Source organism: Cibotium barometz, chromosome 12 (genome assembly GCF_041138505.1).
Source record: "Cibotium barometz isolate CiBa-2024 chromosome 12, ASM4113850v1, whole genome shotgun sequence".
NCBI lineage: Eukaryota > Viridiplantae > Streptophyta > Polypodiopsida > Cyatheales > Cibotiaceae > Cibotium > Cibotium barometz.
This window is the reverse complement of record NC_141057.1, coordinates 36,321,010-36,334,409: the sequence shown is the minus strand read 5'-3', so window position 1 is coordinate 36,334,409 and position 13,400 is coordinate 36,321,010. Positions and strand designations below refer to the sequence as shown.

At 39.8% G+C, this 13,400-nt stretch overlaps 1 protein-coding gene across 1 annotated transcript; it reads right to left on the bottom strand.

Annotated features, from left to right (window-relative positions):
• Nucleotides 1-3,517: 3,517 nt before the first annotated feature.
• On the bottom strand, nt 3,518-10,639 carry LOC147633361 (uncharacterized). Its single transcript, XM_086806431.1, has 8 exons — nt 9,818-10,639; nt 8,512-9,538; nt 7,700-7,782; nt 7,329-7,417; nt 6,287-6,360; nt 6,063-6,113; nt 5,856-5,932; nt 3,518-5,100 (listed from the first exon to the last, which is right to left on the bottom strand). The coding sequence occupies exons 1-8, from the start codon at nt 10,119-10,121 to the stop codon at nt 4,127-4,129; spliced, it is 2,679 nt and encodes an 892-aa protein (XP_086662557.1). The 5' UTR covers nt 10,122-10,639; the 3' UTR covers nt 3,518-4,126.
• Between the last annotated feature and the right edge of the window lie 2,761 nt (nt 10,640-13,400).

The following is a 13,400-nucleotide window of genomic DNA, read 5'->3' as shown; positions in this document are numbered from 1 at the left end:
CCTCTACTATTTGAAACTTCAAGAAGCAACCACGGTTGCTTTGTTGAGTACAATGGCTCAGTACTACAGGGGTGCTGTTATGGCAATTTGTGAGGTAGGTTGTTTACAAAAGCTACTAATGAGCCCATGGAGGATAAGGATGTTGTCATTTATTGTGACAACATGAGCAACATAATAATCCAATGTAACATGTTAGGATAAAGCACATAGAGGTACATTATCACTTTGTGAGCTCTAGCAAAGTGATGTGGATTTGGTGTATGTCAGCACACAAAGGTTCTAGGTAGGTGATGTGGATTTGGTGTTTACTAGCACACAAAGGATCAGGCATTTTCACAAAGTGATGAAAGAGCTAGTGGGAATATCACCAAAACAGAGAAGATCATGAGCGCAATCATCATCCAGTGCAACTAATGGCACTCCACGTAGGAGAGGAGGCTAGGGCATGGAAAGACTGATGGAGATCAAAATGGCTATAATGGGGAGGGCTTTACATTTGGAAAAACCACTTTTGTTGTTTCCAAGATGCTTGCTTTATCCAAGGGGACCTCATTGCCATTGATAGGAGGAACAATAAATGGTGCTACCACAAAGGAGGGGTGAAGAAGGAAAAGATGTTGCAAATGTTGAAGCATCATGGCATGGTACACGTCCTTCTGTGGGCAGCGGCAATGAAGCACAGTAAGAGATTGTGAAGGAAGCAATGTAAGGCTCATATGTAGAAGGCTCAACAAGCCACATCGCAACTGCACAATTAGCTTTAGATAGGCTAGAGGCAGGCACAATGCCTCCTGCTACCTAGACAATAAGGGCTTCCCAAGGAGGTGGTCCTATGGAGCATGGCATGTAGTTAGATGTCCCAAGGAGGTGGTCTTGCAGAGCATGGGGTGTGAGAACCACCACCTCCACCACCATAAACAACAACAACAACAACAAGAGCTATTGCTGAGGCATAAATCTGCCCCAAGATCCATCACTTGCCAAGAATGTGGTAACCAAGTGAAGAAGATTGTGTATGATAGGAGGTGCCAAACGTGCTAAAAGTCCCAAGGCTTTGACTATTTGAGTGTAAAGAGCACATGGGTGCCTTTGTCCAAGCGGAGGGAGAGGCAACATGCAAACTTAATGGGTGGGCTACGCCATTACAAGTCACCCAATCTTAAGAGGAAATGCACTCTTTTGCTAGTGGGTGTGGGTGGAGATCCTACAATAGAAAGAGTAGCATCCTCTCATACATCCACCTCTACTAACACTCCTCCCGACATCTCGAATATCAACTCAGTTGTTGCGCCCTCTTTTTTTTCCTAATCATTTAAAACTAAACTATTGATTGGATGCTTCACTAAGACCCAAGAATTTTTCCCTCTACCTCTACTTCCACCACACCACCTCTGCCTGCAAACCATTACCTACATTCTTTCCACATCTCCACATTAATCACACCCTTAGCAATTTAATTTAAGTAATCAAGAACTTATCTTCATCTTTGTCTTTATCTTTAATATCTTAAGGTTAAGATGCCATGTGGTGGGACAATAGACCTACCACATTGCAAGAGATTATGCAAGCACATGACCATGTCCCTTCCAGTGCATCATGCCATGGGGCAATCTTCTCTCCATCCCCTGAGGGAGACCCACCTTCTCTCTCTCTCTCTCTCTCTCTCTCTCTCTCTCTCTCTCACACACACACACACACACACATAAATGATGGGTATGGGGTGGAGAAAGCAGTGTTGTTTGCAGAGTTTGACTTCTCTAGAGCAACATCGACTATTCGGAGGGCAATAGGGATGCCCTCTTCTTGACCCTCTACACCATAGTCTACAAGTTGACCATGGCATGTGGGCTTGGCATTGGGGATCTACTATGGAAAATCTATACGTGAGCTAAAGAATAAGCGTCCACCAATGGCTATGCAGTCCTCTTCCCTGACTCCCCCACCACCAACCCCATTGCTTACAATCTCAAAATCTCTCTAATCAATGATGAACCACACATAAAGCTCCCAAGGCCAAACATAATTACCATGTAAATAACGGCCACGGACCCAACCAATCCTATTTGTAATAATTTTGCAAAGAGTATAACATACTACATATTTTTCTTGATAGCTTATCTAGCTACCATCCTTGTGTCGTTGATAGTTCCAACCATCTTGTCTTCGGTGACAGCTCTCCCACAATAGCTGCCAACAACCATGTGGCACCTCACCCTGAACAACCACGTGGGAGCTTCTAAAGCACACTAGAGAAGAGGCAATACGAGGTGCTGCATAATCACTCCTGAGGTCCCTCCAGATTCTACCCTGTAGCACCACATCATGTCAAGCCGGATCAACCTCCGAGGCTCCTAGCCTGTCAAGTTCAGCTCTAACACAGAAGACTCGTCCACTCACTCTATATACATGTGTGTTTTTCCTATGTGTGTGCACGTGCTCTATTTGCATGTGTCATAGACACAAAAACACGTAAAGAGTGAGCCCTTTTTACACCGATCATCAATCGATCTGCTAGAGGCGAGTAAAAGAGTGGGCCGAGAAGGCGGGTCTGGGCCACTCGTGGTATTGATGAGAGTGACTGGGTTGCATGCATTTAGATTGCTTTGTGAAAATGATTGTGTGGAATGATGGGACACTCACGTAAGTGCGATTCTTTGTTTGTGGTGTTTCACCGTGCCTCCATGCTCGGAACGCAGACAAGCCGCCTCATGTGATCAAAGAGGAGGGAGGGGTTGCTCTTTTGAGTCACTGCTACTGAGGCTTCTTGGTGAGCGCACGTTGAGACTTTCCTCGGCTTGGAGCTACTCCGGGCCCGTGATGGATCGGCTAGTACAGGTGATCCTTGCTGCTCACGTAGCACTTTGCTCATCAATTGTGACCAACCTCTATCAGCGGCCAACAGCGCCCAAGCACGCCTCTCGTCCTCTGCATGTTAGCAGCATCACGGATGAAGGCAAGCGGGTCTGCTGTAGTGCCCACCGCTCATGGCAAACTGTTTACAAAATATCAGAAAGGTGGTAAGGTGGTTCTCGTCTCTTTCTTAGCAGCTGCAATCAACCAAGTACATCGACCATTTCATTCTGGCGAAGATAAATTGGTTCGACCTAAAAATCGACTTCATGAAAAATTAAGCGCTCTCTCTCTCTCTCTCTCTCTCTCTCTCTCTCTCTCTCTTATGCACCAGGCTCCCGAACAAGCGATCCTGGGTTCAAGTCCCACCCCCTATATATATGGTCCTTGTATATAGTCCACCTCCATATATATATATATATGATCCTCGTATATACTTGACTTGACTTGTACTGGACTTAAACAAATCTCGTATATACTTGACTTGACTTGTACTGGACTTAAACAAATCTCTAGCATTTCCGAATTCCTTATCACTACAAACAATATGCTAATCTACCCAAATTAACAACGCTCCAGGTTTGCTCACACATGACTTCATAAATCATATGAAAGCATTGATCTTTCAAAAGCCAGGTGGTGCATGTGCTAATTAAGAAATGGCACGAGTGAGAAACAATAGTTCCGTTAACTTTGAGAACATAATGGATGGCAATTGTCAACATGTCATATGGTAAGAACACAAAAGTGTAGTTACCTACAAAATACCATTTTAGCCACGAAAAGGTAGGCATAAAAGGGGTGTATGCCCGCAAAAAAGAGTGATGAAAGAAGCTTGCAAAAACGTATGGATGACCATATTGTCTGACACTTGGATTCATTTAGATGCAATGGCCAAGCTAGAGGGGTAGAGATTTGGGCCAATGCAATATAGGCAGGTATATTCAGGAGGCGATTAAATGAGAACCCATGAGGTTCAAAGAATGCATGCAACATTAGCACTCAAGGGCTCTCTCTTATTCATTTGGAAAGGGGAGCCCCAACGTGAGTAAAGTTAGTGGTCCTTTAGGTGACTTGCTTCTTCACTTTTGTTTGCTCTTCTCCTTCACAGCACGTTGCAAACAAGTGTAGTGTAGAGGTTAATTCTTCTCCTTTGTGCCCTTTGCAAGTAGTATTAAGGCCTTACAAGCCTCCATATAAGGAGAAAGAAGCATGATCCTTCGTCTTTGGAGCTTTGCGGGAGGTATATTGGCTATGATTAGCCCCTTTTCTCTTCTCAAGTCTCATTCCAGACTGCAAACACTGGCAAGTGCCCACCTATGTTGTTGGGTGGGCGGCCAGGCACAACGCTAGTGTGAACGTGGTCACTGGCGCTCATCATCCAAGGGACAACAGAACTCCCGCCTTCTGCAACATTGAAGTTGCCTGATGAGGCTCTGGTTGATTTCAACGGGTTGATGTTTTGCTGCTGATGATCAATAGCTAATTCTAATGCTTTTGTGAACTCTCCCGGAAAAACAGTTTCCAAAGCTTTAGGGCTGCCATTGTCAATCTCACTCACATTGCCCGGGCTCTCTGCTGCACCACTAGAACAACATGCAGATGGGTTGGCAGAATTGCTCACTAATGAAGGTGGGCTTCTAGAAGCTTCCATGTGATTAGCATGATACGTAAACCCATCTTCATCTTGATCACCATTAGTGAGCCTTAATAACCCATTACTTATCCCCTTTGCATTATGATTACTGGAGCTCTCTAATCCAATCAAGTCTTGCAAAACAGATGCAGCTGCACTTGCTTGATAGTATTCATAATTAGCATGTAATGGTGTATTAACTTTGCTCTCACTTTCATTAATCTCTAGATTATCATGCTCTTGTTCGTTGTGATGATCACCACCTTGACGAGGGTGCCCACTGTACTGCTGCTGAATGGACCACTCTAATCTAGTGGTAAGGGCCTCCGGATTAGCATTAGCACTGCTGTTATTGTTGCTGCTCTCTGCATTAAGGGGGCTTAATCTGCCATCATCATCATTAATGATTACATTATCATCATGGTCAGCGTCTCCACTTACTGTTTCGCCTTTGATAATAATGCTGCGTTTGGCTTGCTCTCCGACCAAAAGCGTGCTGCTTGAGCATATTCGTTTGATGTCGTAACGGCTAGTGTCGAAGTTAGTGACTGCATTTACACCTCGGAATTTAATTGCTGCAATGTCGTAAGCCTCGGCCGCCTCCTCTTGTGTGCCTGCGATTAGTTAATACTAAGTTAGCATGATACAGCACTCATTGCTTGGTTGCTTTTCTCAACAAATCGCAAAACTTGCAACCTTCAAATTTTGGAGTTTTTTTGAAATCTTAAAATTTTGAAGTTTTTTCTTGAAAAATCTGCAGATTTTTGACCCAGTGCCTTCAATCTAGCTCAGTGTTCGAAAAAAAATGTTGTTTTTTTCTCAACCCTTAAAATTTTGAAGTTTTTTTTTGTTGAGAATTTTTAAAATTTTGAAGTTTTTTTTTCATAAATCTGCATAATTTTTTGCCCAGTGCCTTCAATCTAGCTCGGTGGTTTAAAAAATGTTTTTTTTAACCCTTAAAATTAAAGACAATGCTAAAACCTAACATAGATTTAAGATTAAAAATCATACTAATTTTTGGATTTATGACTGGCATTGATCTCACTGATTATTTAAAATTGAAGAAAGGTGAAAAAAGAAATGTGGAAAGTCAATGTTCTATATAGTTTGCAAGAGGTTTTTGTCGAGAAAATTGCCTTATAGTTTAATAATTAAAAAAGCAGGTGTTTATTAGCATGGAAAGTTTAATTATTAAAAAAGTACGTTTTTATCAGCATACACAAATTATGATGTTTAAATGATTAATTGAATCATCGTAAGATAATTACTAGTACCTAGCGTACTGATACCGATTCTTAAACAAGATTAGGGTTTTCTTTTTAATCAACACAAAATAATACTCACTGAACATTTTTTAAAAAGTACTCACTGAACGTTCCCAGATACAAGTCCTTGTTTCCGGCCACCCTTCCTATACGAGCTTGCCATCTACCATGTTGATGGTGTCTGTTAAATAATATTAATAAAAAAAGGTAAAATCATAAAAATATGAACCTTATTATTTAAATAGTACAATTAAAACAGCAATAAAGAAACGAGATTAAAAATATTTAAATGAGATCTTTTGGAATATCACCTTGTCACCCCTCGGTATACAGACGCTCCTCTAGAAAAACCGCTGCTTTTTCTGCATTTTTTTTAATTTAAAAAAATAATAAGGTTGGCGCGACGGAAGAAGACGATACGTAGTAGGTACAAGAGGAAAAATTATTAATAAATAGAGCATGCAAAAATATTATAAGTATTGTATACTCGTATTGATTTATCATTTTAATTCCGATAAAAATTTGACTCGTATACCTTCTTAAAGATGCTACGTACTCTTGCCTCGTCATGTTCTTCATCTCTTCCAGTTCTTTCTCATACGTGCTCACCTGCATACAACCAAAAAAAAACATTGAAACTTTCGAAAATTGTTTAATTAAAGTACTTTCAAGGTTTTAAAGCTTTAGGTGCAAAGCTTTCAAATCAACATATTTGGTGCTTTGCCCATCCGTATTATGAATGGAGTGCTAGAGTCCCCAAGTTTAGGTTTGAATCTCCACTGTGCCAAGTTTAGGTTTGAATCTCCACTGTGCCAAGTTTAGGTTTGAATCTCCACTGTGCCAGGCACCACGATCCTGTTGTGTATTGTGTAAATAGAGTTCGAAAGTCCCCAAGTTGTGGGTTTCAATCTCCATTGTGCCAACGATGGCACTCGTGGTATTTGGGTGATAATATGTGTATTTCTTTTATTTTTTAGTATATATTTGGTTATATAAAGGCTATTATATCAATGAGTATCCTTTCATCTCTCAAAAGTTAACCGTATACATCTGATGATTTCAAAACCAAACAGATTGTACAGTATTCAATCTTCACATCTCGACCCAATATGTATAAGATACCCTTATAATGACTATAATATGATAACCTTATAATGACTATAATATGAGTTTATTGATGTACTTTCTACTTTTAAAGCTAAGATTTTTTTTTTTACATATTTGGTGCTTATACACTGACAACAATATTTTTATTTAAAAATTTTGAAAAAGAATAATTTTACATTTCATTGAGAATATATTCCACACAGTACTTTGAAAGTTTCAAGAGGTTTTAATCTAACCTACTACTTAACAGTACCAAGGAGCCTTTCACTAGAAGGTGCCAATGTCTCAAAGCTTTTATGCAATTTAAAAGAAAATCTCTCATGTAAAAAAATCGAATTAGATTTCCACACTAGAAGGCTTTTTCCAGTGAATAATGCTAGCTTTTAAACCTACCTTTCATTTTAATATATTTAAAGCTCTTTGTTATAAAGAATATATATTGACTAATGCGTTTTTCTAATGAAAATTACCGGGAAATTTATGTGGGTGGAGGGTCCCCAATACTTGAGAGCTGCTAGATCATAAGCTCTTGCGGCTTTCTCTTCTTTATCATAACCGCCTGAAAAATTAAAAATTAAAAATTGAAAATTGAAACTATTACATTACCACTTTGCTTAATGGGTGCACCGAGACGTACAACAAATTGTAAATTTTTTTAAAATAAGTTGATGGAAGAAAAATTATACCCAAATACACTGAAGGGGAAGACGAATCGCCATCCATGCAAAACAAAAATCATGGGATTTTAAAAAATGTTGTGAGGCTACAAAAAATAAATAAATAAGAGATTAATCTCGTTATCATAATTAGTGCTAATTATATTTCTGTTCCTACTTCATACCTTGTCTGCCCTTGCGAGTTTGGCCCTCTTTTCTGCAGCTGTTATCCCATAGATGAGCTTCGTATCTGCCTGTCCACCGATGCCTGTTACATTAAAATATATATAAGTATATGTATATTAAGCCATCACCTGTGCAGTGTGAATGAACCATGGCGAAAAAAAGCTGCATTATATGATACATCTCTCATTACCACTATGAGCCAAATCTAAATTATAAAACCTCATACACATAATCACGTAAATTTTTAAATAAACTAAACGGTAATGAGCATAAATGATCGGCATATTTTTTTAAGTTTTTTCTTTCTTTTTTTGACATTGTGAGCGAAATCAGGGTGATCTCCGTACAATTATTAATGAGTTTATTATCATTGTTTTAAGCATTCATGTGAGTAGTTACTAGTTACACCTCCAAGTGAACGTAATGTAAACCAATTTCAATTTTACAGTCGAGAATAAACTAATTAGTGATTAGCATTAACATATACCCTTTAAAAATCAGCAGTGGTTGAAGTTGGCACTTAAAAGTGAGCTCATTAGTGATAAGGATTAACATGTATCTTCAAAATTTAAGAAACACTAAAAATGAGCCCATTAGGGTTGCGCATTAAATAGGTATCTAAGATAACCTAAAGTTTCCTTTATTTTTAGATTTCAACATTTGAGGGTAGTAATAAGCACATTGTGAACATTGAAACATCATCGACACTAAAAATGAGCGCAAATGAAGTTCAACAACTAAAGATAATGGATGAATTTTTCTCATGGTAAGCTTAATAACAAGAAACATTAGCATGAGTAGCTTGACAAACCTGGTGACACCTCGATATTGTGATGTGCGTTGGCCAAAGGTATCTATTGACTTCCGAGGAATATGCTCCTTGATACCAGATTTGCTTAATCCTCTCTTTTTGTTGGACTCCGCCGCAGTAATTATGGGATTAATCATATCCACATTTTGTTGATTACCAACAAGAGCAGTGCTAATATTTGGATGCTGCAACGCTGGGTTCATAGATAAAGAGAGTGACTGCAAATTAGTATTATCATGATTAATATTAAGGTTGGGATTAGAGCTCATAATGTCTTTTTGATCGATATGAATCTGATCCGGGTTCTGCCTAAGCCAAGTCTTAAGTGCGGAGACACCCAGAAAATTAGCACTGCCTCCACTGACCACCATCGCTGCATGAGCTGAGCCTGCACCTTCATGAGGCAATTGTAATGAGCCATTATCCGAGAACACATGGTGATTATGAGGTGCTTGATCTAGGTTAGGGAGGCTAATCAAGTTGTGAGCTTGATAATCACTGCAATTAACCTTCTGTTGATCATGATAAATTTGCGGGGATGATTCTGCTGTTGTTGTGGGAACATTATTACTGTAAGAAGCATGGAAAGATGGAGGCACCTCTCTAACCCTAGAATTTTCTGTAGATAATAATGGCAGATTAACATTAATACTCTCTCTCTCAAAGCCATTAATATTGCCATGAAAATTATATACGCTGTCCATGCATCTATTTTCATGGTTTTCCGCTGAATGATAGTGTCCCCCGGCTAGTGTTGAACCACTGAGAAAATCCTCTAGTTTTGGTCCATCTTCTGATTTGAGCCTGTGTATATTCCCATAATTATGCTCATGGGCTCCATTAGGGTTTCCATAATTATGCTCATGGGCTCCATTAGGGTTTCCATAATTATGATCATGAGCTCCGTTAGGGTTTCCATAGTTGCAAAGCTCTGTGTTTAGTAGATATTGAGGCTGCACTGTGGACTCATGAGTAGCTTGCATAGCCCGGATATTTGCAAGAGAGTCCAGTGTTTTGTAGTGCCAATCTGTGATACAAGGTCAAACAAACATGGAAACAATCAAGTATTAATCATGGTTAGCATTTATAATCTCAGTAAGTGATATTATGCAAACGTTTTTTGACAATCAATTGATTATTTTGGGAAAAAAATGTACTTGAATTTTCAGCCAAATGTTAAACTACATGTTTACCAGCAAAGCAAGGAGATTGACAAGCTACAGAAGGAGGTTAGGAAAGGCTGCTTGGATAAACAAAGAGGTTAACAAGTTTTAATCATGATTAGAGAAGCTTACTATGATCTTACCTCCACTGTTTGAACGAGTGAGAGCATCCATCATGGACATGGAAGTATCAGCTAGCATTTGTGAGGTAAACGAAGTGTTTTCTGCAGAGAGATCATAACAATGATCCGGATGTGGATTATAGGCGAGGTGATGGTGATTAGAAGGTAGATTATGGTGAGGATCAGGAACATAGTTAACATGGTTTAATGAAGTATTATGATTAGGATTAGTAGTGGAACTGTGATTATCATGCCTCACATCTTGCAAAGCCAAATGCGGAGACAACGAAAAAGCCAGCCAATTGCTATGCATATTGGACCTCATCTTGGTCTTTGATCGCCTTGCAAGTTGGGAACCCAAACTGATATGAAAGTTACTGGTTGCCGGCAATGTGGCGATGCTGGCAATATATATGGTGCAGAGGAATGAACCCTAAGCTTTCATTGCAAAAAAACTAGTAAAATGGGTTGCTGTCTTCTTCATTTGCAAATAGGTACACATTAGGATTTGCGCTAATGGAAAGGGTTAATCTTCGGATAATCAAGGGATTTTAAGGGTTCAACATGAGATGAGAGAGAGAGAGAGAGAGAGCCCACACACACACACTAGTCCAGGGTTAATAGTGTTCTAAAGGTGGCTAGCAACTATGTGTGCAAGATGATATGAGAAAGAGAGGGATCCACACACACACACACAATCTACACATTAAAATGTTATGGGGAGCAACAAGATGACCTTCTAGATGATGGAATCAAATGGATTACTAGTTGATTGTATTGAAAGGGCCTTTGATCGACTCTTTTGACACTTGGAAAAGAAAGCTTTGAAAACAAGGCAGAGTGACTGTGAAAGAGAAGAATTGTGCGAAAAAAGAGTCTGTGTCGCACTGAAATTCCAGCTTTTTAGTTTCCGAAATATGCTTTATAAGGTAGAGTTTTAGTGCAATAATAATGTAGTATATAGTTAAGCTTGTTCTGTTTTAAATAAGGGTAGACTTTAAAATAAGCCCCCAAAAAAAACAATTTCTCAAAAATGTCAATCCGTATGACATTTGGTGGGGGTTCGATTGATTTTAGAAATTATTTTTATTATGAATTTAAAATTCGGGTTGAAATGTTTGTGGAAGTATATCATAATAAATGTTTTTTTTATTTCTTAAAATTTTCTCATGCTAAGCCTAGCGTTTGTACTCTATGGCTAGACAATTATTAGTAAGTATTTTATTCTATATTTAAGTAACACAATGAGGAAAATGGCCAAATAATGAGAATATAATAAGGAAAAGAAAAAAGCAAAGAGAGAAGAGAGAGAGAGAGAGAGGGGTATTAACGTCGGTACAATATAATAAAAAGAAAAAAGCAGAGGGGGGAAATAAAGAAAAAATGTAAGGGTTTACAAAATAGGAAATTTACAACTTTGGGAGAAAAAAATAAAGTGAAAAAATGTAAGGGTTTACAAAATAGGAAATTTACAACTTTGGGAGAAAAAAATAGAGTGGTCATGACAATAATGAGAATATAAAGGAAAGATTGATTGAGAAAAGCAGAGAGAGAGAGGGGGAGGAAATAAAGAAAAAATGTAAGGGCAAAATAAGAAATTAAAAGCTTTGGGAGAAAAAAAATAAAGTGGGTTCATCTTTTCCGCCGTTTGTGAAAAAAGGGCATGCATGCACTGATGCGCATTTGCAACTTGCTTGCTTGTAGAAATACACAACCCTACTTACAATCCTGGCAAAATTCATAATCCGTGCGACAGCGACAACCAGCAAAATCTAGCGGCCAACGTAGCAATTAAAAAGAAACTAGCGGGATTAAGAAGTAGTTAAGGCGTTCCGTACGAGACCTAATCAAGGTTATATACCTCGGGAAGGCTCGCGGCCAGATTTTAATTAAAAAAAGCCCCGCCACGAGTACACAGTGCACACACAGTCTACACCCCCCCCCCTCCCCACACACACACTAGCTAGTCTAAAGTGCGCATACTGCTGGACCGTATGTTTGTACCGCGTACGTGCGTAGGTATTAGCAATTTAGCACTATATCCTTTTGACATAATATATTATCCCGGGCGGACGGTCAAAGAACCGGTTACCGGGCTCCCTGCCGGCCGACACGCAAACTAGCACATTGCCTTTTCCCACCTACACCCGAAAGGGCCGCCTCCCGGCACGCCCGTTTAACTCGCCCTACTCGCCCGGACTGTCTCTGTGGTCCCGTTTTTGGCCAGTACAGTGTATGTGGTCCCAGCTGGTCAGAGCTCTCTGGCCTCTTTGAGTTTTCCGTCCGCCACGGCCCGCCGCCAGCCTGACCCGCCCGGTGAAATGCATAAAGCAGTCCAGCCCCCTCCAGGCTCCCACCGTCTGGCCTCCTCGCACAAGCCCGCTGCCGCCTGCGCCTCCTGGCCGCCGGCCACAGACCCCCCTCCCCCGATGTGACAACCCCCCACCGGACCCCCGCCTCTTCCAGTCCTCTCATCCCGGACCCACATGGCGCGCGCACATGGTACCCCCATTGCCCAGCGGTGTCCCTTGCCAACTCAGTTCCCCACTTGACATAGCCAAAGAGAAAGAGACAATTGCGACATTTGAGAAATACTTGCACAGTTTACACTTTTTATAGCAATAAAAATCACAAGTAAGACGGCGAAACTCATTTCAAAACGCAAGACACATGCAAGTAGTCAGGACCTAATGTAGTATGGGAAAAAAAATATCATGATTCCCTCCTCAAGTAGACATATGTGTGTATAATATCTGCCCATATCAAAGATAACGTTTTTTTACGAGTTTGGCAAAGACTTTTTTTTGGGGGACACCACCCCTTGCTAAGGTAGCAAATGGGGATCATTCATAAATTGGTATCCAATGAGGGTCCTTGTTAATGCCTAGTCGCATACACAATTGCTAACAAAAAAAAGTACAAACACTATGCTTTCAACCTCAAGATATCTAGACTACTTTCTCCAAACTACGGACTCTCTCTAAATATCCAATCCTTCTAAAAAGGAGATAAACATAACTATGGGATGGAATTTCTACTTCGAGTGCTATTTGGGGCTCGTATTTTGATGTAAAAAACCTTTCTGGGGCGGTTTGCAAGCATTATTTCACTCTAAGCTCTTTCCAATTGTGGGCTTTTGCCTCCAAAAGGCTTCCTGCCTCCAAAAGGCTTCCCAACTTGGAGTGGTATATGTTTTTTATAGCAAGAGGGCCTTTTTAAATCCACATTTACTATGTTTACGAAACATCATATGTGTGCATGCCATGTTGAAAAGAATTTATGTATACATAAGAATCGTGGACACTTGTCTTTATCTTCTTATGTCTAAAATATTGGACTGATTGGAAGCAAGATTAACACTTGTCTTTATCTTCTTGTGTCTAAAATATTGGACTGATTGGAAACAAGATTAACACTAGGATTTATTGTTGAAAGACATCATACAATTATAAGCTATATTACAAGCACTTCTCTCTCTCACTCCACCTGCATTGGTTAAGTCACTTCAGTTGGTGGATGAGATCTTCACCAATGTGCATCGATGTTGATGCTCCTTACAATCTCTCTAGCAAATCTAGAGAATATCTACATGCAGGCATCCAAG